Source organism: Sparus aurata, chromosome 16 (genome assembly GCF_900880675.1).
Source record: "Sparus aurata chromosome 16, fSpaAur1.1, whole genome shotgun sequence".
Classification (NCBI taxonomy): Eukaryota; Metazoa; Chordata; class Actinopteri; order Spariformes; family Sparidae; genus Sparus; species Sparus aurata.
The window spans coordinates 10,734,759-10,760,975 of NC_044202.1; the positions used below are offsets into that span (position 1 = coordinate 10,734,759).

The 26,217-nt window shown below is 44.1% G+C and overlaps 2 protein-coding genes and 1 long non-coding RNA gene across 10 annotated transcripts in view; 2 read left to right on the forward strand and 1 right to left on the reverse strand.

The window, feature by feature from the left end:
* cdin1 (CDAN1 interacting nuclease 1) overlaps positions 1-7,265 on the forward strand; it is a 60,270-nt gene extending 53,005 nt beyond the window's left edge. For both annotated transcript variants that reach the window (XM_030392345.1, XM_030392346.1), the window contains one exon: positions 5,723-7,265. In XM_030392345.1, coding sequence (XP_030248205.1) covers positions 5,723-5,879 — 157 coding nt within the window. In that variant the 3' untranslated portion in view covers positions 5,880-7,265. The remainder of the gene's footprint in view (positions 1-5,722) is intronic.
* A 5,550-nt stretch (positions 7,266-12,815) lies between these two features.
* LOC115597618 (uncharacterized) lies at positions 12,816-19,277 on the forward strand. Its single transcript, XR_003987126.1, has 3 exons — positions 12,816-13,140; positions 18,931-18,967; positions 19,163-19,277. It is a non-coding gene; the product is annotated as an uncharacterized LOC115597618 (long non-coding RNA).
* Positions 19,278-21,471: 2,194 nt separating this feature from the next.
* Positions 21,472-26,217, reverse strand: part of meis2a (Meis homeobox 2a) — an 82,325-nt gene continuing 77,579 nt past the window's right edge. For 5 of the 7 annotated variants that reach the window (XM_030443709.1, XM_030443708.1, XM_030443711.1 and 2 more), the window contains exon 13: positions 23,309-23,448. Coding sequence is in view for 2 of the 7 variants with exons in the window: in XM_030443713.1 (XP_030299573.1) it covers positions 23,129-23,448 (320 nt within the window). In the remaining 5 variants the exon portion in view is untranslated. Of the gene's footprint in view, positions 23,449-26,217 lie in introns of all 7 variants that reach the window. The other 2 variants (XM_030443713.1, XM_030443714.1) reach the window with 1 other exon arrangement.

Below are 26,217 nucleotides of genomic sequence, written 5' to 3' on the forward strand. Positions count from 1 at the left end.
TCTTCAACATTTTGTTATGCTATTGAAACAAACACACAGGCGGCAGAGTTTCACACAAGCCAGTTGCACATGATGCCGCAAAAGCAAACACACACATTTAATGATGAATGTGTACGAAAACAATGAAAGTTGACGCTCTGTTGTTAAACACGCAGCATGAGGTTCCTGCCGCTGTGGTGATTCAGTCAAAGAATAAAAAGATGGTCATTTCATTGCAATTTGCTAACTTACCATCAGACGAGCTGACTACCCATGCAGCTGCGTACATGACAAACCATAGTAAACAATAGAGAGAAGTGTCTCCTACTAATACGTAGGTGATGCATCATACGATAAAGCTCGGCACAGTGTTCGTGATGTTGAGTTGACTTATTTTGCAGCAGGTCGGAGAGCCGAGGACGTGCCCTGCCGCGAAGGTTACACTGGTTGCCGTGGTTACAAGATAAAGGACTGGACTCCTCCGGTCTCTGTTCTGGTATCTCGCATCAGTGGGCGTAAATTAGCTCCTAGTGCAACATACAGCTCACGGCACACTGACTCGACCTGACCTCCCACACCCTCCGTACTCGCACATTACACCTCCGCACCTCTATGTTAAACCTAACACTAACTGCACTACACAAACATGCAGACACATAAAACACCCTCTCTACCTCCAACGGTGACAAACACGACCCACGTCCGCGTCACGTTTCATTTCCATACCCCGTCGACAGAAAACATAAAAATGTCGGGGAGAATTACACCAGGCGGAAGATGTTTTTATTTTTTATTGCCCTCTGTTCCACCTTAATTATGATGCTTGTGCAGGTTCGGGCTTATTCATTTAACATACGACTGAGCGCCTTGTATTTTTGTTCTACATACCTGAGCAGAATTGAACTTTCCCTCTACCGCCAAGACAAAGAGGGAGGTTGAGAGGGAATAAAGGAGGCGTTCTATTCTTAGCTCTAGCCGTGTTAATAACTCGTCTGTGGGAGGTTAACTCTTCCGTTCAGCTCCTGTTATGTCTGGACAGGTGGATGTATAGTTTGTAGCAAAGGGATTATTTACCGCCCTGTCCGTGGACGGCCCTCCAGGTAGTGTCAGCCTTTAAATATCCTATTTGTGTGCATGGAAGCTTGTGTTATCAGCGTGCCTTCATCATCAGGCGGGCTGACGTGCTACAAACAGCGACTGCGAGGCCATTCAATTACACAAGCTGGATGTACAGTGATCAGCTGCTGGGCCATATCACCTAGCGTGCAGGCTCTGGGTCAGTGCCCCCTCCTCAAAAAACACATCATATAACCATCATATGACCCTGTAAATATCTCCTATAGGCAGCTGCCTATAGCTCAGACGAGGCAAGTACTGAATGTCATTTGTAGCTGCTGTTTAGGTTTTCGAATCACAATTTTGTGTTATATCATCAGCCCCCCCCCCAAAAAAAAATGTATGTATTTACTATAATGGTATTAGAGCCTAAATAGTTTTTTTGTTAATGTTGTTATATAAATGTAACAGTTGGAGCAAGCTGTTCTGGAGAAAGTCAGAACCGCTTGCAAAATATCGATGCTTCGGGTCGGTGTATTTGTCAGAGCCGGTGTTGGTATTTGACGACCAGGGAATGAGACTCAACAATCAGCTATCATGCAAAAAGAAAAGAAAAGCTGCGCAGCATTTGAATACACAGAAATCCAATGTCAGCGTTATGAATGAAGTTTTGAACTATTCGGTCCAGCCCTCGCATCAATTAGCACATATTTTATCTCTGTCTTTTGCTATTATACATAGCTCTTCTGTCTGCAGCACAGAGACTTGTATTCCCTCTATACATCTCACCCCAATCACTCTCAATACGTTCTGTCTTAGGAGACGTTGAGCAGGTTCCATACCTGCGTTTCAGAGAGCAGAGAAAAGACTGAGTAAAAGCTAATGTTTGGCAGCGCTTTAGCGAGCCTACCTCGTGACCTGATGTATGGATGCTGAAGACAAAGGAGGTCTTTGTGGAGAGACCTCAGAGACAGAGAGTTCAGCCTCAGGTAGAGGCTTACGCTGTCTAAATCACTGCCAGGGCGTTTGTTTTAGAACGGGACTGCGCGGCGTGTAAAATGACGTGACAGCGCTTTAAAGCGTAAATTCATCTTGATTTTATTGATAATTCATCATGTCGTGTAATGTGTTTTGGCAGAAGTGCTCGGCCCAAGTTTCAGCAAAGCTTTTTTCTCACCAAATGTGGCGGATCAAATTAGACCCGATCGGTAGAAATGTTAAACGACACGTTTTTTTGGGGGGGGGGGGGGGTTTTCTCATGGGGTGGGGTTCTCAGAAAAATGAGAAGCGCATAAATAAAATCAAGCGAAGCAAGTTTGCACATTCTTTTAAAGGTACAGTTTGTAATTTACCGTACGTAGCTCATGCGGTTCGTATTTTTTCGAGTGCTCTGCTCACGTATGGCTTGTGCATTTTCCGGATTTAATTCAGTGCTCAGCTCTGTGTGAGGCTCGGCTCCACTGACTTGCTGTGTTTATGTGCAGTCAGACACTAATAACACTCCCCTCTCCTCCATTCGAGCGTTTTTGTTCCTGAGTGCCTTTGCTCTCATTAAGCTGCCGTAGTAAGCTGCTTGGCACCTGCTTTAAACGCGACCACCAACCGCTCATTAACACTAACGAAAGCGTGGCTGGCAGCCGCGATTCCACGCCCAGGCTCGTCAAGTGGCCCCCTTTTGCTGAAATTAGCTACATTTCACAAACAATTTCCCCCAACTCGTTACACAGTTAGGTGTTTATTGGAAGATGGCTGACTCCCACTCTCTTAGAGGTGGTGTTTGTAATAAGCACACGCCGGGTCAAGACGAGCCAGCCCACATAATGAGCCATAATTTGCGTACAAAGTTGAACTTCCATTCGCTTCATCATGCGCTATAACACCAAACTTCAGAGGCACTTGTATAGGGGTATATAGGGCATCACATACTGTATATTTTTAATTGCTCTGTCTTATAGTGTATTGGTGTGCTGCTTGGGAACTTTTTCTCAATACCCCTTTCACACTAGATAAAATGCAAAAAACTTGCATCTACGAACATCTGGCTTTTGTCTTTAATGTGAATATGTACAATTTGGGACTGACTATGGGTTAGATGGCTCTGCAGTACGCATGAGTGTTAATATTTATCAAGCTCCGATCAGCTAAAATGAAAATGCCACACCTGGTTCAACATCATTTTCGCCCCCTGTCAACGCGCGTTGAAGTTATGCCCGCTGGTTTGTCAATTTTTAAATCCGTCTCTGTTCGAGCGGCACTTGAACATCGTAGAGGCGGCGTTGAGTTTGAGACAGAGACTGTAGTCTGATTTGCTGCTTTCTACTATCCCCTGTTTATGCAGCGTGTTCGTGATGACGAACATTAGGTACAAGAAACGTACGTAGACATGGGCAAGGAGTGAATCTCCTATTTTTAGCACATTTATCCACATTTAAAAACCTACGTATACATACTAATTTTGGTGTAAAAGTGCTTTAAGTCTCATACTGTAGCCTTCAGGCTCAGTCATGGCCCCCTGACCGTTCCCTTCCCTCCCTGTGTTACTGTTTGTATTCCCAGTCTCAGGTTTTTACCTCAAGGTCCCTGTAGTATTAACTTGTATTAATTCTGAGTAGGATTCAAAGTCCATTTATTTTCTTTACAGTATGGAGAGGCCTTGGTGACATGGCTCCCCTGTGTTTATAATTTTGCTTGTTTCAATTTGTGCTCGGCCTCCCCTGACAGACCCCGGGACATGATGTATCGTACGCCGCTGCCTTATCTGTTGATGTACAGGTTTAACCTTTCCAGAAGGTTGCCTTTCTCTACTCGGCGCAGACCGCTTTTCTCCCCTTTTCAGCCTCACCTCCCCATCCAGAGCACAGGAAATGCATACGGCACGGCAGCTGAATGAAAAGAAGAGCGTAACCCCTTTTCCAAAGTCATCTAATGTAAATGTTTAGGTTTTGTTTCCATAACATTTCCATATTAAGAGTTGGCGACCACGCAACAGCGGCGGCGGCGGCAGCGGCGGACCATGGAAACGATGAAGAGTTTAGGGGGGAGCTTGAGCTTTGTGCGCCGCTGAGAGGCTGAGCTATGTGTGTGACATTGCGGTGAACTTTCGGTGTGCATCTGTGGGCTTTCTCCGGGGCTGTTAGCTTTGGCCTGTTTGCTCATAGATACAGCGCCGTAAATCACACACTGTAAAAATGTAGAATGCAAGGGATGGGGTGCAGAAGCATGTACTGCTGCAAGGGCCTCTCGGAGGGGATGGGCGTACAGTCACATATTATTTTGTGCATGTATCTGGCCACTTGCAGGTACTGTGTGTAGAACATGCACTGCCTCGAGGCCCAGTCAGCACAGTCGGTACACTTACATAGCCGTGAACGTGCATTTAGAATTTATGTGTTAAAATACCTTGTCGAAGTTGTAAGGTCACTTTTACCCGGCTCATAAATTCTACCCGTACAGAAGACGAAAGATTCCCATAATTATTATTAAAACAACACCATCGGGTGTTTGAGAACGTATTTCAATATGAAGTGATTGATCACAGGTTCAAGGTTTTATGCACTTTACCTTGGAGCTGAACTTCTGTTGCTCTCCGTGGCCCTTTGGCTAGCTTCCTGTCTGGGTCTCCAGAGGCCCCCACAACATTGTTAACTGTCTGAGGATAGAGTGTCTGGGACTGGAGCACTGTCAGCCCCCTGAATCTGGTCTTGCATGTGGGGGCTGACGTGCTCTCCGTTCAGAGTTCAACTGTGACATGTCTTTATGCATGGCAGCTAATGTTCAAAGAATAGGTATGATCTATATGAGGCAGAGAGGGGCCACCGGTGGCTCTTTGGGGCATAATAAAAAGCATGAAAGATGATTTATTGTCTTTGTGAGGAGCGGTAGTAGTGAAATAACGTCGCACATTTCCAGGGAGAAGAACTCTTCCATTTTAATTGTTTCTGCACCTTTCGGCAGAGCTTCAGGTGTACAGTAGCTGCAGTGTCTATAGAGAGAACAAAAGATAGAAGTAAGGGTTTAAAGGATAAAAAAAACACCTTGTGTTTAAACTGTCTGAACTTGACTTCTCAGTTGCCTGGCAAGTCATTATTTATAGTAACAACGGCACTCGCCAACTAAGGCAAAGTTGCTCTGGCTTCTCAAAGTGAATGAAACAGCTGGACACAGTTGGATTGGCTAACATTAACCGCCAGATGCAGCGTGTTTAAGTCTCAGACTTTGTGTTGAACTCTGCTGTGTGCCAAAGTCTTCCGATGACAGGATGCGGAAGGCCTCGGCGCAGAGCTTTGTTATTGAACAGATTATTGTTATTTCACCGCCATTGTAATGTGATCGAGTGTGTATCACCCTGTCAGAGAGATCTTAATCTTCCCGGTGGCTTTTTTTCTTTTTTTTGCGTGTTTGATTCAGCGCAAGTTTCCTGGATGGTGATCAAAGGAATATACCTAAGCGACCTTATCTCTCGTAGATCAATCTCTCCAACATCCCATCTCTCTGTCTCTTCACTTGCTTGTTCCTGCTGTTTTTTGTTATGCCTTCCTAATCCAAAGTCAACGGCCGTAAGCATTTCGCAGATATGGATTTAGAAGCAGCAGTGTAACTCATTCATAGCTACTTCAGAACTCTCCGAGGTGACAGCTGTGATGTTCTAACAAAAGGCCGCCTTTGTTTCTTTTGTCTGGCTCTGCAGGTTTGGTCCAGGCCTTGTGATCTACTGGTACGGTTTCATAGGAGAGCTCGACTGCCAGAGAGACAGAGGTATCCTGCTCAAAGACTGCTTCCCGACAGACATTGTCACCCTGTGCCACGCCACCCAGCAGGACAAACTGCAGCAAGAGCCAGAATAAAGACAAAGAGTGAGAAGAGATGAGGAGCGGAGCAGAAAAAAAAAAAAAAAACGAAAGATGGAAGGATGAATGGAAGGAAAGAGGAGGTGGGAAAGATAGGAACTGGGGTGGATGCCGAGATCCGGAAGCAATTATGCTTTCCTGCAGTGTGAGACTCTGCCCTGAACTCCACCTGACCCTCCGTCTCTGTCTGTCTTACCCTGTCTTCCTCCCTCCCTCCCTCTCTTCCACTGCCCCAAAGCTACCACATGTAAACACACACCACCGTTCTGTATATCTGACAGCGCAGGGTCAGATTCATACCTGAGTGCGAAAAACACCGTCTTGGAGGCTTTTCCTGGTTGTGTTCGAGCTCCTGGCCCTTGGATGGCCTCTCGGGTCGAGAGCCGGGGCCAAAGCGGGACATATGGCCCTTCCTTATCACACCCAAAGCCCTGGCCTTTGTCACTCCTTCCTCACTCCTTCCTCCTCTGCTCCATCGGCAGATAAGAGAGGTGCGGTCCGGGGGCTGGGTGGACGCCTGACTCTCACCTGCGTCACTCGGTGCCCTCTCAGTCACTCCGCAGGGGGGTAAACAGGATCATTTCTGATTAAAGCTGCTCTCACGCTGACCTTTTTCACATTGCATTGTCAGATCTGTTGAGGATCGAGGTTGAAGCCGGGGTCACACCACAACAAAAATGTCATCACAGGAGGATTGTCAACATTGTCTATCTGCTTTCACTGTGAAGTGTCTTAAACTATAAGTAATTAAATATAAATCTGAGCACTTCGAGGGCAGCTCCCACTAACCTCAAATGCCAACAAGTTTGTTGACATTACACAACAGGTGTCTCTGTTCTTTCACCTCTGATTGTCATGGTGTTGAATAAAGGTATGGTTAAATAATGTTCAGCCTCAATGAACGGAGTATTCGGCCATTAATGGTTTATCGTGAAATTTACAAAACTTTGGAATGTCACAGAAAATGACACAAACTGAATATCTTTTGGGTTGTGGACAAAGCAAGACATTAGGAGCTCAACTTGGGCTTCTGGAAACAATTCTTTAGACCAGACAACTAATCCATTGGTCAGGGAAATAATTTACAGTGAAATAAACAATGAAATTAATCATACACACCGATCATAGTTCACAAAGTTTGTGTTAAATGTGCGTTATAAGCTGTGTAGCTTACTTTCGCTCAACTGGTGAGCCCAGTGGCCTGAAGTTACAGTGTTTTGTATGTTTATATTTCACCTCAATGTGTGTGAAGAAAAAAAAACAGTCAGTCCTTGACATGTTCTGTCCCACATTTTATGCTGTGGTCATTTAAAGGAGAATATTGTTTTCACTGTGCCCTTTTTTGTGTGTGTTTATCATTAATAAATTAGTTTTGAGAAATGATTTTGAATATGTTCTTGAGTCATGAATATTAACAGCACACACTTAAATTATGCATTATAGACTTCTTTAACTATGTGAGTTGCCTACAGGTACGTATAAACAGCTGATTTCCATGTAAAGCCGTGCGACTGCCGGGCAGTTGTCTGTTGCACATCTTTACAACCCCGGTACCCTTTTATGAGCAGACACCAATGGAAGAAACACAGCCCGGCTAGGGGAACCAGAAGTGAACATAAAGTTGAGTGATGCCTTTAGAGGCAGATATGCAGTGTCTATAGGGGGTCCTTGTCGTGTCTTCTTTATGGCACAAAAAAAAAAACGATAAGAGGAAAGAAAGTGAAAGGGTGGAGATCCTGCCATCACCTCAGAGAATGCTTCCTATAATAACATGGGAGTCATTTTACACGTGTTAGAGAGTTTTAGTACAGAGGCTTCGTAGCTGACCATCAGCACCAGTGGTGGACAAGTATACAGATTCTTTACTTGAGAGTACTAATAAGACATTGCGAAAATACTCCACAAGTAAAAGTCCTGCGTTCAAAACCTTACTGAAGGAAAGGTATGCAAGTAAAATTGGCAACATATACTTAAAGTCTCAAAAAAAAGTACTCATTCTTCAGTGAAATACCATGACAACCACACATCAGTCCTTCAGTTTATTACAAACATAAAAATCAACATGTTTGTAGATACGAGGGCTTTTCACTGAACAGAAAGGGTATGAAATATTGTATGATGTAGTAGCGTAGAAGTATAAAGTTGTACAAAAGCAAAAAAATACAGTAAATACAAGTAAAGTACAAATGTGTACTTAAGTCCAACACGCGAGTAAATGTACTTTTGTTATGTTCCACATCCTTACAGAGGTCTGTCTCCACCACATCATCGCCGCTCAAGCTGTTTTGCTCAACAGGTGGACTGAGCACAGGAGTTACCGTTGGACGAGGAGAGTAGGACTCTGCGTTTACAGCAATGATGCTCGGTGCTCACACGCAGTCAAAGAGGTCGCGCTGTTTTTCCAGATGTCAAAACTTTTAATGTGAAGATGCCGACCATATGATCATCGCTATTTCGCTGCTGCTCTTTAGATTTACCCTGATGCAGATTCAAGAGATGCAATGTTGTGCGAAACCAATCAGATGGAGTTGTGGGTGGGACGCTAAAGGATCCACAGAGAGAGAGAGAGAGAGGGAGGGAGCTGCATCAGAGCCGAAGAAGCGCATTTCCTAAATTCATTTTTTTTTTTATCAGCAATCTGACAAGAAAATTCAGTGAATATCGTTGCCGATTATGCCAAATATGTGATGCTTTCCTCAATCTCTACATACCTGCTGACCGGCGGAATAATTAAACAGTGCAGAGTTCTGGTGAGAGATGTATCTGTGTGAGATGATCCTCACTCATCATTCCGAAACCTGACCCAGTCCAGCTCTGTTGCTGGAGAGAGCTCCTCCGTATAGAATAAAAATAAGCGTTTCTATGTTTGTTCTGCACAGTTATGCACCGCTCACACAGTTAGAGAGATATGGTATGTGGGGGTTAAATACCACTAAAGTGTTGCTTGATTTGTTACCCTTAAACCTCTAACCCTCAGCCGGCTCCCATCTAGGCCTTGATCCCTCCATGAGGAGGCCAGTGGGTCACGCCGAGGTCGCCAGGCGGCCGTGGCTTCCTCTGTCAGCCCCCCCCCCCCTTGCTCCATGTGGTACAAAACAACTGTCCCCATGTGTCCAGTTAAACTCAGCCCTATCGCCTGGCCATGGAATGCTTAGACATCAGTTTATGGCTCCTGTTGGACACAAAAACAGAGCAATTTTACTCAGGCTGGGGGGAAAAAAAAAAATTCTCCGTTGAATAAGAACAGGAAAAAAATGGAAAACAGCAGATTCAGTTCCTCTCAAGTTTCAAGCCTTCCTGCCATTGTTTTCCAAGATGGCTGTCGCACAAAAGAGGAGCCAGGGTCAACTCCTATAAATTAGGTTCTGCACACAATGCAAACTAAATACAGCTTTTTTTAAATCAACTTCAAAGGCGGGGGCTGACACCGGCGTCAGCTGACAGTATTTCCATGATGTGAGTGCAAATATAGAAGGAAAACTTCCATCTGATGATTTTTTTTAGGGGCCAGACATCTTTATTTTGTGTTTTCCTTGCCCTTGTCTCTCACCTCTTTTTAGATTCATTGTTCTTGTCACAACAATGGGGCATTCGAGTGCTCTCCAAATAAGGCCAGTTTTGGAGAGGTCGTTTCCCGGGGCCAGGAACACCGGTGTTCTGGAGAAACTTGATCCTCAAGAGGCGTCCGGCGCACACAACAGTCAACATACAGTATTTTTTCCATCAAAGGACATCTTTTGGCTCGCGATAAAATATACGAGGATTACTGATAATCAATTTTGCATGAAGGAGAAAAAATTGAAAGCACATTATGAATCATGTTTTTTCCCGTCACGAAACTGCCAAGAGACTACATGCTAAACGATTTAGTTACACATTTTTATTCAGCATTGTAATATTGGTTACAATTCTTAAATCTGTGTCTCCCATGTGTCAGATTAGTTTGATGCAGTTCACAGCATCATCCTCTCTGTCTGGCCCGGGCCCGCAGGCTATTGGAAGTCCACTATCCACTCAGATGTACATCTTGGCCCAATCTCTTCCACATCCTGCTGTTTTATGCCTCTTCCGCCAAGCTGCTAGATAGACCACTGAGACGCAGAGAATGAGAAAGAAGGACAGAACCAGAGTCAGACTGATGGGTAGGTTCTATCCCTCCAGCAGACCACCAAACGGACTTCCTCCACGCTCCTGTGTTATTTATGTGAAGAGAGCTCTGGCCTGTTTCTGCCCCAGGCAGCCTAGTGCTTTTAGTAGGGATCCTCTCAGCCTCCCTCAGCCAGCAAGACATCACATGGTGGAAATAAATAAAAGCTCTCCTGAAAGAGTCAGAGCAGCCAGTTTGAAATTAAAAAAGGATTTTTTTTTTTTTTTTCCAGAGGGGCTTGAATAGCAGCACTGGGAAAAAAGCAGCCTTGCTGCCCTGAGCTGAAGCAGATACACGAGGAGATTTCATCTTTATTTTTAGGAAGCGCTGCCTGCTAATCAGAGGCTGTTATTTAAAAACAACAATGGATCATGAGAAAAAATGGTCTGGGGGATTTTGAATGGCAAAGCGATGGATGTTTGATTGACAGGACGGAGGGCAGATGGTATGTTTGAAGGAAACTGAACAACTCTGACACATTAATCCACTCAGATGGGTGGGGGGGGGGAGATGCGGGGGGGCTAGTTTAGTTTAGTGATGTATGAGTCACCGGTGGCGCGGGACAGGCAGAGACACGGCCAAGAGCTTCGAAAAGCAAAAAAATTTAGGGCTCCAAACACCCTGCAAAAATCACTCCTGACACTGATGTGACATGGGATCACATGCACCCAGGGCCTGGCCACTGAAATGTTCTGTTTTTGACAGCTGTAAGTGAGCAACGCAAGTCACTTTCAGTTAAAAGAAACTGCTTGGCAATGGGAACTTCCTAGTTGTTCAAGAGAAACGTGTTGACTGGGCTTCTTGCTAATTGAGATATTCCATTAAAAACTAAGCTCCCATTTGCCTTCAAATAAATGCAGGATGTGTATTAGGAGTTCCTTCCAGTGACACCTGAAGAAGAAAATATACATGGAGGTGAAAGATCAAACATTTTTTTATTTCATTGCTACGTTTCCCCAGAAAACAAAACCTGAAGGACAGGGGTCGCAGGTTGGTAAGCACTGCACAAATCACAAAAGGCTCAAAGCAAACCGGTTACTTGGTGTCTAAAAGGTTGAGGTGGTAATAAAACCCAAGGACACCCACTAATTCTGTCAAAATGATGGACCGAAAAAAAGGAGTCACTGATCGGGGGGAGACAAAATGTATAGAAACTGGCCAAACGAAAGAAATCTCAAACACACTCAACCCAGATTTCCACAACCAACTGAGCAGGGGAACTGCAACCCCCTTATATAGTCTCCCAGCTGACTGATCGCAGGAACACACTTATCATCTCAACCTTGGGGAATCTCTGATTCAATACAGTAGTTCAGACGAGACATGGACACTGGACAAGAAGAGGACGGTTTTTAAAAATGTTTTTCAAGAGAGGTTGGTGAGAACTTTTGAACATCTGTATGATCGTTGTATCATTTCATTTTTACCAAAACCCGTAACCAAAACCTTGTAGATCCAGTCCCGGATATAAGCTAGCTCACTGAATTGACTAACTCCCCTTTCACATAATTTCAGATTTATTGGGATTCTACTTTTTGTTCATAGTTTTTTCTCTGCCGAGGCGATGGCAATGTTGGTGTTGGTGACATGTGAGCGAGTCAATGAGGCTCACTGAGAGGTATCATACAAAACCAAATGGTATCATTTGTGAAAGTCAAGGCACAATTTGAACAGGATCAAACTGTATGTGTCTCTTGTCCACTGACTGCCATTTTTTTTCTAAATGAAGGTCCCATGGGGCAAACAGGAAGGGGTGGGACATTGTCAAGCCTGTGTGAGGGTCCTGACTTTAGCAAAGATGTCTTACATCAGCCCTATTTTACAGTGGCTATTTTTTCGCTTGTCAGCTTTTATTCGTCCCCATTGTTTGAACGTGTATTGTCATGGATAAAAAAGAAGGAGGTGAATAAAGCAGAGGGGCTAACAAAAACCAACATAAAAAAAGGTCTGTCTGTGAATCGTAGGGAGTGTGTGTGTTTGCGGTTGGAACCACAGGGGTGACAGCCGCGCACGGAGGCTGCCTGCTCCGGCATCGGCCACCGGAAAAGGTCAGCCCTCCCTGAGTGGCATTTGGACTGTGACAGAAGTGACCCAGAAACTGTGTCATCTCCTGTTCTCAGCGAGGGGTCCAGAGGAGGCCCAGTAACATCCACGGGTACAGGTACCAGGGCCAGCGTGAGGAGGGGGGGGTTGGGAGTGAGGAACAGCAGGGTAGAGGAGAGGTAGAGGAGGAAGAGACAGCGGCGAGAGATGTATGAGCACGAGTGACATTCTAAAATATGACTGTGGAGGTAATCCGGAGGGGAAAAAGGTTAGTTGCAAGAGGCTGGAGACGAAATCTGGTTCAGCCAAAACAAACCCCGGCTCCCCCTCTGCCTTGTCCTCTATTTGTGAGCATGGTGGCCTGATGAGAGCCGTCGCAGGCGTGTTATTATGAAGTAAGTGCACTTGGGAGGGGAGGTGAGGCTACTGTGTAGCGGTGGCCATGGAGATGAGCGTAGCTATTATTGGATGCATCGACCGCACGTTTTGATTGGTTGAATCCGGAGCCACTAATCCAGCTGATAACAGCGGACCGCGCTCGTTCAGAAGTCCCCTCGCATTTGTCAAAACAGGCCTTGTGATCATTTATCACACCGCAATGAACCCTGGCATGACATCCACAGATGAGACGACTCCTCCATTATGTACAGACTTAATTTTGGAAATATTTGAAAGGGCACATGTGATTGGTTATTTTATTGAATTGTTGCCACTGGCAACATAATATTTTCGTGCCGGGGAACTCGTGGAGGGTTAGGGATGGGAGCAGCCCTTTAGCCGGAGGATTCGAGAGGGGGAAGAAGCAGAGGGGAGAAGAGAGGATGACTGGGCTGAACCTCTCCTTTTATTTATTTTTTGTGATGCTTTACGAGTACTTTGTTGGGGCCTTCACTGTGCTGAGCAATTAAGTGTTAGACTGGAAGCACAGTGCCAGCTCCAGTGCTCCTCAGCTAGAGAAATGTGAGCCATTTATCACTTTTACAACTCATTTTCACCCCCAAAACACTCCGCTCTCCGGGGCTGGATACAACCTCAGTGCGGCCCATGTCCTTGAGTTGCTGGTGACAGGTAAATATACACTTCCATCCAAACACATGTCCCACATCGTCTATATTTGACTTATGGGAGGTCAGCCTGCGAGGGATCGATGTTGCAGTTCATTTTTAGAGGCTTGATGATGTCATGTTGCAGTCTGCTGTGGGTTATGGGTCCATGAAACCTGTTGCTGCGAGAAAGCAACAGCCGTCAGCCCGCTGACAGTCGGCGGGACGCGCGCTTCACTGAGTTTTTTTGAGTGAAAACTTGAATGAGCCAAATCTCGCTCGCTCTCGACTGTAACACATCACTCCGCTGACAACGTCCCAGTCCCACAGGGATCATCGCCGGGTCACACTAGAGGGAGGAATGAATGGGGCGATGTGATGTTGTCATTCAAATGCAATGGATCACTTGAACTCCATTGCCCTGTTGTAATGACCCTGTGTAAGGACCTGTAATGTGGTTTTCCCATTGGGTTTGAGGCGAAACCCTACGCCGGGCCATTCAGGTGCGCAATAAAGTGCTTTTCACTTTCTGAGGACTTCCTGTCTCCAGTGGCGTTCTCCATTAACTCCTCACAGACAGACAAGAGCCTTTCTATTGGCCCAGACGCTCTTTATCGCAGCGGTTATTCCCCCCAGGTACGGCGCTACCTGGCCCGCAGATAAGATAGGAAGCCGGCTGCCTGTCATTATTGGCAGATGAAGGCTATCGGAATATTGACAACAGTTTACGCTCCTTGTTGAGAAACAAAGTTGGACTTGTGAGACAGGCAGCACACAGGGCTTTTATTGTGCAGAGGAGATATGAAAACCCAGGTTCCCCAGCGGTCACACACCCAAATAGCCTTATGTCACACCGCTGCCACCCCTCCCCCTCCTCCTCCTCCTCCTCGTCCCTCCTGCTCCTCTTCAGTTGGCGACTATTTATTTCCCACCAGCTGCAGTGATGTGCTAAAAAAGTTCTTGACACCAGCCATTGCTTTTCATCACCGCAGCTTCCGACTGCTAACAGGGGCCGATGCTAGCTCCCCTCACATGCCGTGTACAGGAAGAAATGCTGACATACAGAAGCACACACACACATGTTACATTTATCACAGAGACAAAGAAGGAGGGCAGGTTTTAAAAATGTATATATATATAGCCTATATATTTCTTTAGGAATTGTGAGTTATTGAGGTTTCCTGTATGGAAAACACTGCCAGAAGAAGAAGAAGAAGAAGAAGACAAAGCAATTTGTTTTATGACGTAATTGATGTACATTTAAGTTATGACGCACCTTTTTTTAGGCACCTTGAACGTTTTCTATTAATTTGTTTACAGAAATGACACGACATCAGTCTCTTCCAAAAAACAATAAATGAAACAGAAAACTCGGTTGTTATTTGCGTTTTGAGAGAATAATAATTTTAGAGGAGCACATTCTAATTTTGGGTCATAACATTTAAAAGTGACGGTCACCGGAAGTCGCTGTTAAAATATGTCGAAATATGAGCAAATCCGTTTTCACTCTCAGGACGAAAACTATTGTTGTTGTTTTTTATTTAAGTTAATTTTAAAATGTCGACAGCCTTTTTCTTTGTGCTTCGATGCCAATTTAACCGCGTTTTTATTTATTTTTCGGACGAAATTAATGTAATTCGTTTTTTTTCCTTCTCATTTTTAATAACCTATATTCGATCATTCTAATATCAACAGTATAAAAACGTGGATGATAAATTCGAAGTAATAAACAATAACATCGATAACCCGCAAATATTATTATTATTATTCTTATTATTCTTATTATTATTTTTATGATGATCATTATTATTATTAAAGGCAATAAAAGCCGTTTTTTGTTGTTGTTTGATTTATAGAATTATTATCTCGGTTTGGTTGGTGTATTTGTTAATAAAGGAGTGCAGGACCACCTCTGTGTCTCCTTGATATTTCCTCCAGAGGAAACGTTTGTGTGTAACTCCATCCCAGTGACACCGGTCTCCCTCTCCTCCTCCTCCTCCTCCCTTCCTCGTCTTGTGCTTTTTTTTCTTTCTTTCTTTCTCTTTCTTGCATGGACCTCTATGCCATTACATTGTTTTGAAAAATAAGGAGAGGTTTTAACTGCCATCCGAGACGATAATGGTTACCGATTCTGTACTTTCAGTCATAATCTTCAAGTGGGCCATGATTAATGATGTCAGTGTTCGCCGGGTCCTTCAGGCCCCTGGCTGGATGACTTCAGCCCTGCTGGCCTGCTCTCTCCTCCTCTCTCCTTTCTCCTCCTATCTTCTCTTCTCTTCTCTCTCCCTCAAACAGACACACGTCCTCTCTCTCGGCCGTTGCGGTCGCTATATTATGAATTGCTCATCTCTCTCTCTCTGTCACCCTCTCAGGAAGGGGAGCCGGGCAACAAGTCCCCAGGTGCGAAGCATAATATTGACCCTACAATCCATCTTTATTGATTTTGCCATCACCGTGGCCGCCTAATACATGCATAAGGGGCTTTATACCTGTGAGTAAATATGAGACGAGAGTGTTTGGAGGTCACTCTGACTGCAGCGGGGTCAGGGTCTTAACATCTCGGAGGAGAGGACGCTGGTGGGAGCCGGCTGGAGGCCTGTTATTTTGTTTCTGCGTCATTTTCAAGGCGAAAAACGAGAAATCTTTGTGACACTTGAGGCAGAAAATGAGAATGGAAGCTTCTTGGGAGCCAGTCTTCGTCTTCTTCTTCTTCTTCTTCTTGTCTTTTTCTGTAAACACATTTACTTTGGCCTCCAGAAGGGGTCGCCATCATGTAATAACAGTGCGCCCAAGGGTGTGGTGGGGAGGGGGTCTCTCTCTCTCTCTCCCTCCTCTGTTTCTCTCTCTCTCCAAAACCAAACGGGCATCTATTATATCATTAATTGATTCAAAAGGTGCACTGCGCCCATAGAACTGTGCGTAATGATCAATAATCAAGAGGAATTTCATATTTTAGAAAATACTCTCTCTCTCTCCTCGCTGCCTCCCCTTCCTTCCCTTCTCCCCCCCTCCTCTCTCCTGTTATTTACAGTTCTTGTGAAATGTCTCACTTTGCTGCCCTCGGCTACCCGCAAGATATTTCTAACCTTTTTTTAAAAAAAGAAAAAAAAAAGAAAGCAAACTCTCAAAAAACAACTGAAGGAAATTAAGATAAAAACAAATAGAACACATCAACTCACAGTCACAACAAGCCATAAATTAAACCAAATCGATCCTTTCGTCGCTCTCCTGTTAGGATTTCCGCGTCATAATGGAATAATGCCGGATTTATTTGCGAATCTTATGGCTTCCCAAGCCATAAAGCGTGATTATTTCAGTGGAAAAACCGGTCAAATGTTGACAACCTTGGGGCCATCGCTGCACAGCGCTGTGGTAAGGCAACGTAATGAGAGAGAGAGAGTGGGGGGAAAGAGAGAGAGAGACGCTCGGGCCTGAGGCTTGCCTAATTAAATCTTAACTGATTGAAATAAAGGTTTGAGTACCTCAAGGCTTGACTAAACTCCGGCTATTTTCCCTTTTTATTGCGCTTTATTTATTCTGCGCTCACACGCCCTCTCTCCCTCTCTTCTCCCTCCCTCTCTCCCTCTCTCTGCTCCTTCACCACTGGCCACTAGGATCTCCACAGCCTCTCTTTCCCCCTATAGCTACATTATCTGACTAATTATGATTCTCACGTCATTAAGATTTATTTTGTCGCGGGGAGGCCGAGTGTGTTGAGGAAGGGGAGGAAGAAGAAGAGGAGGAGGAAGGAGGAAGGGGGGGGGGTAGATGTAGGGGTGACTGTCACTCATTTTTTTAAGAGGGCAAGCAGCGCTGAAGTGTGAAGAAGAAAAATCGCCCCCTCGCTCCAAGCGCGCAAAAAAAAAAAAAAAATAATAAAATTTTTTTAAAAAGTCCCCGAATATCACCCATTTGGTTAGATTTGTCTCCAATGCTTTTCCACTTAAAAAGACAACTCAAATGTCTTTCAGTCAGTTTTGGATGCACGTTAAAAACATTTGCTGTTTTTTTTTTTTTTTTTTTTTTTCCATGATCTGTCTGCATATTAGAACCCCCCCCCCCCCCCCCCCCTATCATCAGGTGTAATTGCACGCGTAATTACGCACAATTAGATAATATTCCAATACGCCGAGGCTCCATTTTTTAAAGATAAAAAAAAAACACCCTCATATTTATTTTTTATCAAAATGCCATCGAATAAATAGGCTAAGGGAAGCTCGCGCGCTCCGTGGAAAGGGCAGTTGGAGAGAGTGGAGCATCAGTGGTTCGCGGGGAGGACTTGTCTGGTCCGCGCGCGCGTCTTTTCCCTCCATCCTCCTCCTCCTCCTCCTCCCTCCATTGTCTGAGGGAAATACTATCATAAATGATAAATAGATAATGGAGCTGTCTCCCGCAGACACGTTCATCAGCGGTAAATGGGAGCTGGCGCGCAGGGAAGGCACCGCGGAGAATTAAAGGCGAAAGAGTTTTTGCAACATTCCTGCAGGGGGATAAGTTGTTGACAATTAAAGAAAACACACACACACACACACACACGGAGAGAGAAGAGAGAGAGGTCAGACATGCGTTTATAGGACGTCTTTTGAGGATATTTAGTTTGTAATTTTGCACAAAAAAAAAGAGTTTTATTTATGTTTATTTCTACATTTCCAAGGCTTTCTCTTCAAGGCCGGGGTGGTATTTTTCTATTTGAACACTGCATCAGGTGTCGCAGACAGCTTCTTCTTTTCTTTTTTTTTTCTTGGCCAACAAAATAAATTAGAAAAATAATATTTGCGTGTGAAATCGTTCCTTAAACTTGCGCTCAGAGGTGGTGGTTGGGCACAGCCCGGGAGGGGGGTTCTCAGAGTGACTTTAGAAAACATTAAACAAGACGTGGATTTATGAGGCTCTAAGTCCGTTTGACTGGGTGTAATTCCATCCGGAGGAGCTGATTTTCTTTCTTTCTTTATTTTTTATTTCTAAACGGATGCACAAAAAGCAAACGGCGATTCACTCACTGCAAGGAAGTGAGGAAAGCAGAGAGACAGTCGTGAAACAGAAATAAAAAAAATCCCAACGTCAACGTGAAGTTTTGCTTCCAGGGAGTTTGGATCGTGCACGTTAACCTTTTTAAAAAACATTTTAAGAGAAGAAAAAGAAGAAGAAGGAGATGACGAAGAAGAGGCAGCCCCCCCCCCCCCCCCCCCCCCCCCTCCTCCCTCCCTCTCAAAGAAAAGCCTTTTCGGTGGTGCTATAATAAACCATTTTCCCTGGGCTTTATTGATCAGTCACTCTGAGCTAATGTAATTATCCTCATCAATAGGGGGACTGCGGGGAGAATCATTATGCGGCTGACATTGATAAATGATCAGCCAAATGCGGCCCTTTTTCTCTCCCAGGGACCCCCGCCTCTGACCCGCTCTCACAGGCCCACATAACGTAGTCATAGAAACACCTTATGGCAGGAGGAGAGAAAAACTGCTGAAATGTTAAAAAAAAGAGAGAGAGAGAGAAGAAAGAAAAAAAAGGAGGGCAGCACACACACACACACACACACACACACACACACACACACACACACAACAAAAATCTGTCCCCCCAGAGCAAAGCCATTTTGGGGAGAGCCAGCTGCAGAGCGAAGGACACTCAGCTCCTCTTTGCGTGTCCATTTTTATGACCACACTCCAAAAATCAGCGATTTGAAAGGACAGCACAAACAAAACTTTCTTCTTCTTCTTTCTTTCTTTTCTTTTTTTTTTTTTTTTTAGGCTAATGTGTTCCTCTCTGGCTTGAGCATCTAAAAATACACCCCCCCTCCCTCTCTCTCTCTTAGATCACACACAGATGCTCTGCAGAGAGAAGCCAATAACGTAAGCATTATTAACATGTTGCCTCCACACACACACACACACACACACACATATAGTGTTTTCTAGTGTGCGTGCGTGTGTGTGTGGACTTTTAATATTGTTGCACGGGCGGTATGCGAGCGTCTTCCAGAGGAGCCGGGGTCTGCATTGTGCAGCAGTGCAAGAGGGAATATATTCCTTATTTTATTCCTGCAGCAGCAGCCCGGACTGGCTTTGACAGGGAGGAGATGAAGGGGAGGAGTTGTTTAGCTCGGCTGGATCATCCATCATCCCTGTCACACCGAATCGGCAAAAGGAAAGCAGCAGAGGCAATCTACCTTCTGTCTCATCGGGGAGGAGGAGGAGGGAGGGAGGGAGGAGGAGGGTGAGGAAAAAAAGGGGGGGGAAGAAAAAGGAAAAAAAAACTATTAATATTAAAATCCTCTCCATCCACAGTAATCCTCACGTTTTTCCCTCTTTTTCATCTGATAATCTCCGCACAAAACGGAGGGCTTCTTCCTTCCGCTTTATCCACAGAATAATAGAGAGCGAGAAAAACAAAAAAAAAAAAAGAAAGAAAGAACGAGGGGCTTTTTAAAAAAAGGTTTCTGAATAGTTGAGAAGGAGACGCGTCATTAACCAGACTCTGGTAAAACCAGCAAATGACTAAATGTTTTTAAAAATCTGCCTGGTTAAGGCCTAACATGCCTTTTTGTATCTGTGTGTGTGTGTGAGAGAAGCTGTTGAAGATGAACTGCAGGTATGACGTCCGGAATTTCTGTTAAAAAAAGAAAACAAGCTGCGTGACATTCAAACCAAACGCTGCAAAAAAATGACCTAAAAGGAAACGATAATGTGGGCAGATAAAACAAGAATATTAAATAAACTGCTGGCGGAAGTTTGGAGATTTAAATGTTCCTTTTTCGAGAAATCGCCGGAAATGTTCAGTGTGTAAAAAACGTGATTTGAATTACAGAAAAAAGATGCAGTTTTGTTTTATCATCTGCTTTTTTTTTTGTTTGTGTGTTAAAAAAATAAATCAGGATTGTACAAAAAAAAACAACAACCTAGAAAAACAATATTAAATAAACGCATTAATAAAAGGCTTCTAGGATAAACGAATCAGAATTTTCTTTTAGGGTTAACAATAATTTACGACAGTTTGGATTAAAGATCAAGTGCAAATTAATAATACAATTAAACATTAAAATGATCAGGTTGTATTTAGGCCAGTGGTGTATATATATTTTAAAGCAATTACTATAAAAAAGAGGAACATACGAAAAAAAAAAAAACTTTTACACGTGAATAAAACTGATGAATTTATAAACGAAACATCCCAACAGGCCGGTTTGTTTTAGAGCATTAAATATAAAAATATTAAAAAAAAACAAAACTAAATTAATATTATAAATAAGCTTGCTATTGTTGTAAATTCGGCCACACATTCTGTTTGTCCATGTGTCTAAGTCAGTGATCAGCAGCAGTGTCCGTAATACAAAAAAACTAAACCAAATAAAATATTAAAAACAACATCTTCGGCCTTGAGTCTGTCACAGCCGCAGCAGCAGCAGAAGCAAGCAGATGTTTTAAACTTTCCGTGCGAAGGACAGAGAAAATATCTCAGCCGAAGCGATGTTGTCATTTCTGGTTTGAGGCTATGACTCGGATGGCCGCGGGCAAACACGAGGCGGAGAGATGGAGGAGAAGAGGAGAGAGGAGAGAGAGGAGCTGGACTATCAGAGCCCATCTGTGTGTCTCTCCTGGGCGGCGGTGCCGCATTCGGCCGACAGGCGGCGCTGCAAAACGGCAGAAACACACCGAGAGGCCACGGTGCTCACTGCAGGAGCGATCACACAGGGGACACATCCTCGTTCTATTGTTTGAACGCCAGGGAAAGAGTGAAGGGTGAATCCATCTCAACTAAATTAACTTCTGTTTTTGTTTTGTTTTGTTTTGCTTTTTGTCCCCAAAAGCCTTTTTCACACATGTAGAAAGATCTAAAATGTTATTTAATCGACATTTTATTCATTGGCATTTATTCACATGAACTGTAAATTGGGATATTTTGAATAAAAGTACAACATTAATCTCCTGCAGAAAAATGTAATTTATCTATCTGTATTGTCTCTTATATGTAAGATCTGGAGGCCACCATTGAGGTTTTTTTTTCTTATTATTTTTCATTCATTTAGCAGCACATCACTGCTGACAGTTCATAATCTGGTCCAAAAAACTGAGGTGAATTTGCTGTGAAATTTGACAGTTATTTATAATTTTTGAGGACATGTTTGCGCCCCTAAAATCAAAATGCCAGGGTGAGATATTTTTTGGTTTTTAAGAGGACGCTCAATAACCAAGTAGGCAGTTCAGAACAAGCTAGTGCCGGAAGAAAAGTGGGAACCTGACTGCTGACGATTTGCAAAAGTTAAATTTAAAATGACAATAAACCAGATGATTGCATTGGAATTCAAACGGAAAGGCGGATCAAGACTGTTTATAACACAGTTAATCACACAAAAATCTAACAAAAATCAAAAATGAAATATTTATTACAGCATTTGTGACTGAACACCTTTTAAACATTACGTCACAGTCCTCATACAAGTATTTAATGTATTTTTGACAAAGCTTAAGGGAGACGGCATCTTATCATCTAGTGAGGAACACGTGCTGAAAAAGGAAGGAATTCATGGACATACAATATCAATGCCACAGCAGATCTGAAACTAGCAAAAACATTCTTTTTCAATTGAGGTAAACACATAGAATATCTAACATGAAACAATTAATAGACTGAACTCTGTACGAAGTTTGTTACAATATTCTCTCAGCTTTTTTTCTCCCCCCCCCCCCCCAAAAAAAAAGCATTGAGTTCATAATTTAAGTTTTTTTTTCCTTTTTTTTCACGTTTTTTTTGTCTTTTTAGTTATAGGTTTTTTGGTGCATCAACCATCAAATGCTTCTCCAGTGCCACAGAATCAACGTTTGTGTCAGTATTGTCCTTTTTATGGCAAGAGTGTTGATCCGCGGGGTAAAAAGAAGCGCCGTAGGATGTTGCTTTTTCCAACTTTTTAAGCTTCCTTCAATAGGCTCCGACCAATGAGAGTCCAGGGTACAAAAAAATAAAATAATATTAAAATAAAAATGTATAAAACCAACACAATCCAGTGCTTGGGCAATTCAAACAAAGAACTTTTTTTTTCCTTTAAAACCTACAGGGCAACATTCATTCATGAACCAAAGAAAGAAGAGGGGCATGACAAATGTTCAAACTGAATCTTCTGGAGAGATCCGGTGTCATTTAGCAGCCTTTTCCCATCATGCCCTGTTCTTATGGGGGACAGGACCTGATTGCCCTCTGTGGTTTGGAGCCTTTTTGAGATGTTCCATCTTCTTATTGTTTTTTCTTTTTTTTTTCTTTTATAGTGCTGTGCTGCGAGACAGTTTCTCCTCCAGGAAGGAGCACACACAGTGTGAGAGAGAGAAAAGGTTAACCTTTAATTCTAAAACTAGCTCAGGAAACATAAACCATGTGATCAACGAAAAAAATGCACAAGTTTTAACTTATTTATCTATACTTTTTATACTACAGTAGTTATAACTCTTGGAGTCTTTCTGTTTGTTTTTCTTTTTTTTTTTAAATCTTCCAGAGTGATTTTTGTTTTGAGAAGCGTTTGAGCGTGTCACATGAAAGTGTACTCAACATGTTTATGATGGCGTGTGTGAGTGTGCCAAAAAAAAAAAATTGTGTGTGTGTGTGTGTGTGTTTTTTTTTTTCCGAGTGCGAGCGCGTCTGTCCGTCCTTTGCACACGTGTACGTCAAAACATCCTCCGTTGATCTTTACCAAAAGCCCAAGACTTTACAAAGTGTTCTTGTCAGCTTGGTCCTCCGTTATTTGGATGAAAGTAACAAAATTGACAAGTCTTTAAAAAAAAAAAAAAAAAAAAAAAAGAAAAAAGAGAGAGAAAAAAAAAAGAATTATCACAGCTCATCTGGAATTCTGTTTCTTTAGTGTCAAATTCTGGTCAAAAGGGTTCGTATTTTATTCTTAAAAATAGTCTCAAAATAGGATTTATTGTGGGCTGCTGCTTCTTCTTCTTCTTCTTCGTTTTTTCTTTTTTTTCAAAACTGTTTTCTTGTAGTAGCTGCTGTTGTTGTGGTAGCAAAGTTCCCTTATACTATTGGGCGTGGATGTCCAGGCCTTGTCCTCCAGTACTGGGGTCGATGGGAGTGAGCAAAGGGGGTCTCTGTGCAGACATGGCCATTCCTGGGTGCGACGAGGGTCCTCCATGCATCAGCATGGCGTGGTGCGGGTGATGATGAGGGTGGTGGTGGTGGTGGTGGGGGTGGTCGGGCAGGTACGCGTGGAGAGGGGGTCCATGTCGGAGCTGGGTGGGGTGGGAGGTCATCTGATGGGGGTTGGTGTATGTATGCGGGGCCATGCTCATGCCCATAGGACCGCTCTGAGGTACGTACTCCCCTGGCATGCCTGGCAGACCTGAGACGAAAGACAAGACAGAGGGAGGAATGAATTCACGCAGTCGATGAAAGTATTTTCCCCACCACCGTTAACAGGCCCTTAATTCAATTTAAAAAAAAAAAAAAAAAAAAGCAACCCCAACAACAAAGAGCTTAGCGGATTTTATGACACTGCGACCGAGGCGCTTTTAGCCCCGACAAGTAAAGAGAGACATTATTGCGCCGGGGCTATTTTAGGCTATGGTGAGTGGTTTACAATGCCCAATAGTGTTGTGGTCAGGTTCTCAGGTTGGAAAATGATCCCTCAGTCATCCACAAGACACTGCAGTCCTGGAGGATGTGAGGAAAAAACCCAACCAGCCGTATTGATGTGGAGAAGTGCTAATACTTTTACAAGTGGAGCAGTCAATTCCCCAGCCGGCTTTAGTGACAAACCGAACAGGCGCTGCTCTTCCCGGGGGAGCGCGCCTCTGTGAACATATTTGATTTAGAATCCCTTAAAGAAGTTATTAAATAATTTAGGGCCGGGTTAGTGAGCATTAAAGGCTCGGTTCCGCCTTCCGAATGAAAGCATTTTTTTTTTTGACACAAAACAAAGAACTGCTCTTAGATGCATGGAGAGCGGGGTTTTTTCAAGATAAAAGGAAGTAAAGGGAGATAAAAGAGAAGGAAGAGCAGGTGGGGTTTGTTGATGTTCCCCTTAAGATGGACTCTGCTTCACATGTGTAGAGACCTCAGCATGCTGGCATCTCTCACACTGTGATAGGACCCGGGACACAGAGCTGGCTCAGCAGTGCCACTGTTTGGCTTTTCACATGGGCTGTTTGTTGTAATCAGGAAGGGGAAAAAAGTAAGATGTGTGTGTGGGGGAGGGGGGGGGGGGGGCTGTTCCTGGAGCCAGGGGCTGGAGTATGGGAACATGGCTGGTCTACAGGTCCTGGACCTTGGGGAGAGACAAGCGAGAGAGCAGGGGGTCCCTAGCTGGAGCCAGGGGGCCTGGGTCTGGGATTGGGTCTGGGCCGACCTGCTTTGTAATGTGAACCCCTGGGGGATTAGAAGCTGTAATAGGAGGGGAGAGGTCGCCGCAAGGTCACTAGGCATGCTCACTCTCTGCATTCCTCCACCTTAGTACACTGCAATTAAGAAATTACACTGGAGGGCCCGGCGAGGGGAAGAGGAGGAGGAGGAGGAGGACAGAAAGGAGAGAAGAGGAAAAAAAAAAAAGAAAAAGAAAGGACAGCAAAGGCCAAGATTAATGACCATTCTCATTGGTTGAAAGCTGTGCCATTTTCTAATACTCCCACTTCCACGTCAGTTCATTCGAAATGCACGTGTTTGTCGGAGCAGGTCTCTTAAAACCTCACTACCGGGGTCATAAAATAAATAAATCATCCGGGGTGTTGGGGTATGATGGGGTGCCCTCACCTCCATATAACCTGGAGCAGCTCCTGTTTAAAAGGGCCCGGCAGATGTTTTTGACACTGTAAGCTGGTAATCTCCAGCCTTGTAAGCTGCAGTCATTCCGTTAAGTAGATCTGAGACCCCCCTCCTTTATTAACAAGAGTGGTAAAACCATCTGAAGACAATAACCGAGGACGGACAGACCGGGCCTCTCTCTCCCTCTCTCTCTGCATGCTTGCCTCCCTCGCTGCACTTCTGTTATGGCACAGCGGTCCTGCTCAATGGCTGTCCATAATTAAGTACCAAATATACCATATTGTGCGGCTGTGTAATCAAATCAAGAGAGGATAATATTCCTCTGTATTAAGCTATTAATGTAATTGGTCATGAAGCATAAAGTGTGTTACGTAATTAAATAGTCTCAAAATTATATGGGCCCTATATTAAGAATTAGCCAACCTGAGCAAATGTTGTCTCTGTGTGGCTGTTTTAGGGAACATTGCTTCCTGATTTTTCTTTTTTTTTTTTTTTCTTTCTTTCTCCCACTGCCATTAGCAAAGACAGGAGAGGGACGAGGGAAAGCGAGCGAGAGACAGAGAGACGCACAGGAAGAGAGAGAGAGAGAGAGCAAGGACTAGAGGGGTGAAATGATGTCTGTCGGAAGAATTGCCGCTGTGACCCTTCGGAAAATCCGGGCTCCATTTACATATAAAGGGTTCTTTTAATCAAGGTAAGTGTTATTATATTGTGCCTCATTGGGCAAAGGGAGTTTAGGTGTTAAAATAAAATCTCTTCTGCCCTGCCGCCTTCGGGATGTGATACGTCTTGATTTTTCAAATGTCAGCACTGTGGCACTAGCGGGAGGCGGAATGGCCGGCTTAATCAGACCGCCGCCATTTAGCTGTATAAGGGGTTATATGTGTGTGTGTGTGTGTGTGTCTGTGTGTGTGTTCGAGGCCGGGACAGAGTGCATCTGCATGTGTGCGAGAAATCCCCCCCTCTCCTTTTTTTTAAGATGCAGTCATGCTTGTGTCTACAACCTTATAAATTTATCTCAATGTCTCCCCGCTCTTGTCTGCCAGTCTCAGGTCAGGCTCGTCGCCGGCCCCCGCCCCCCCCTTAAATCGTCTCCCTCCAGTAAAAAATAATCAAAACACACAGCTTCTCTACCCCCCCCCCCACCCCCCACCCCCTCGCACTCATTCCTCCCTTTACACAGCTTCAAACCAAACCCCCAGTGAAGGATCGGCCATGTCACCCGCGGCCCGTATATCTCGCTCTGGGACCGTAATGTACTGCGGTGTTCCCGTCTTTGCATATAAGATAATTTGGGCATCAATCCTTCCCCGGACAGATTTATGTCACTCGGAGGACAGTTTCACTTCTC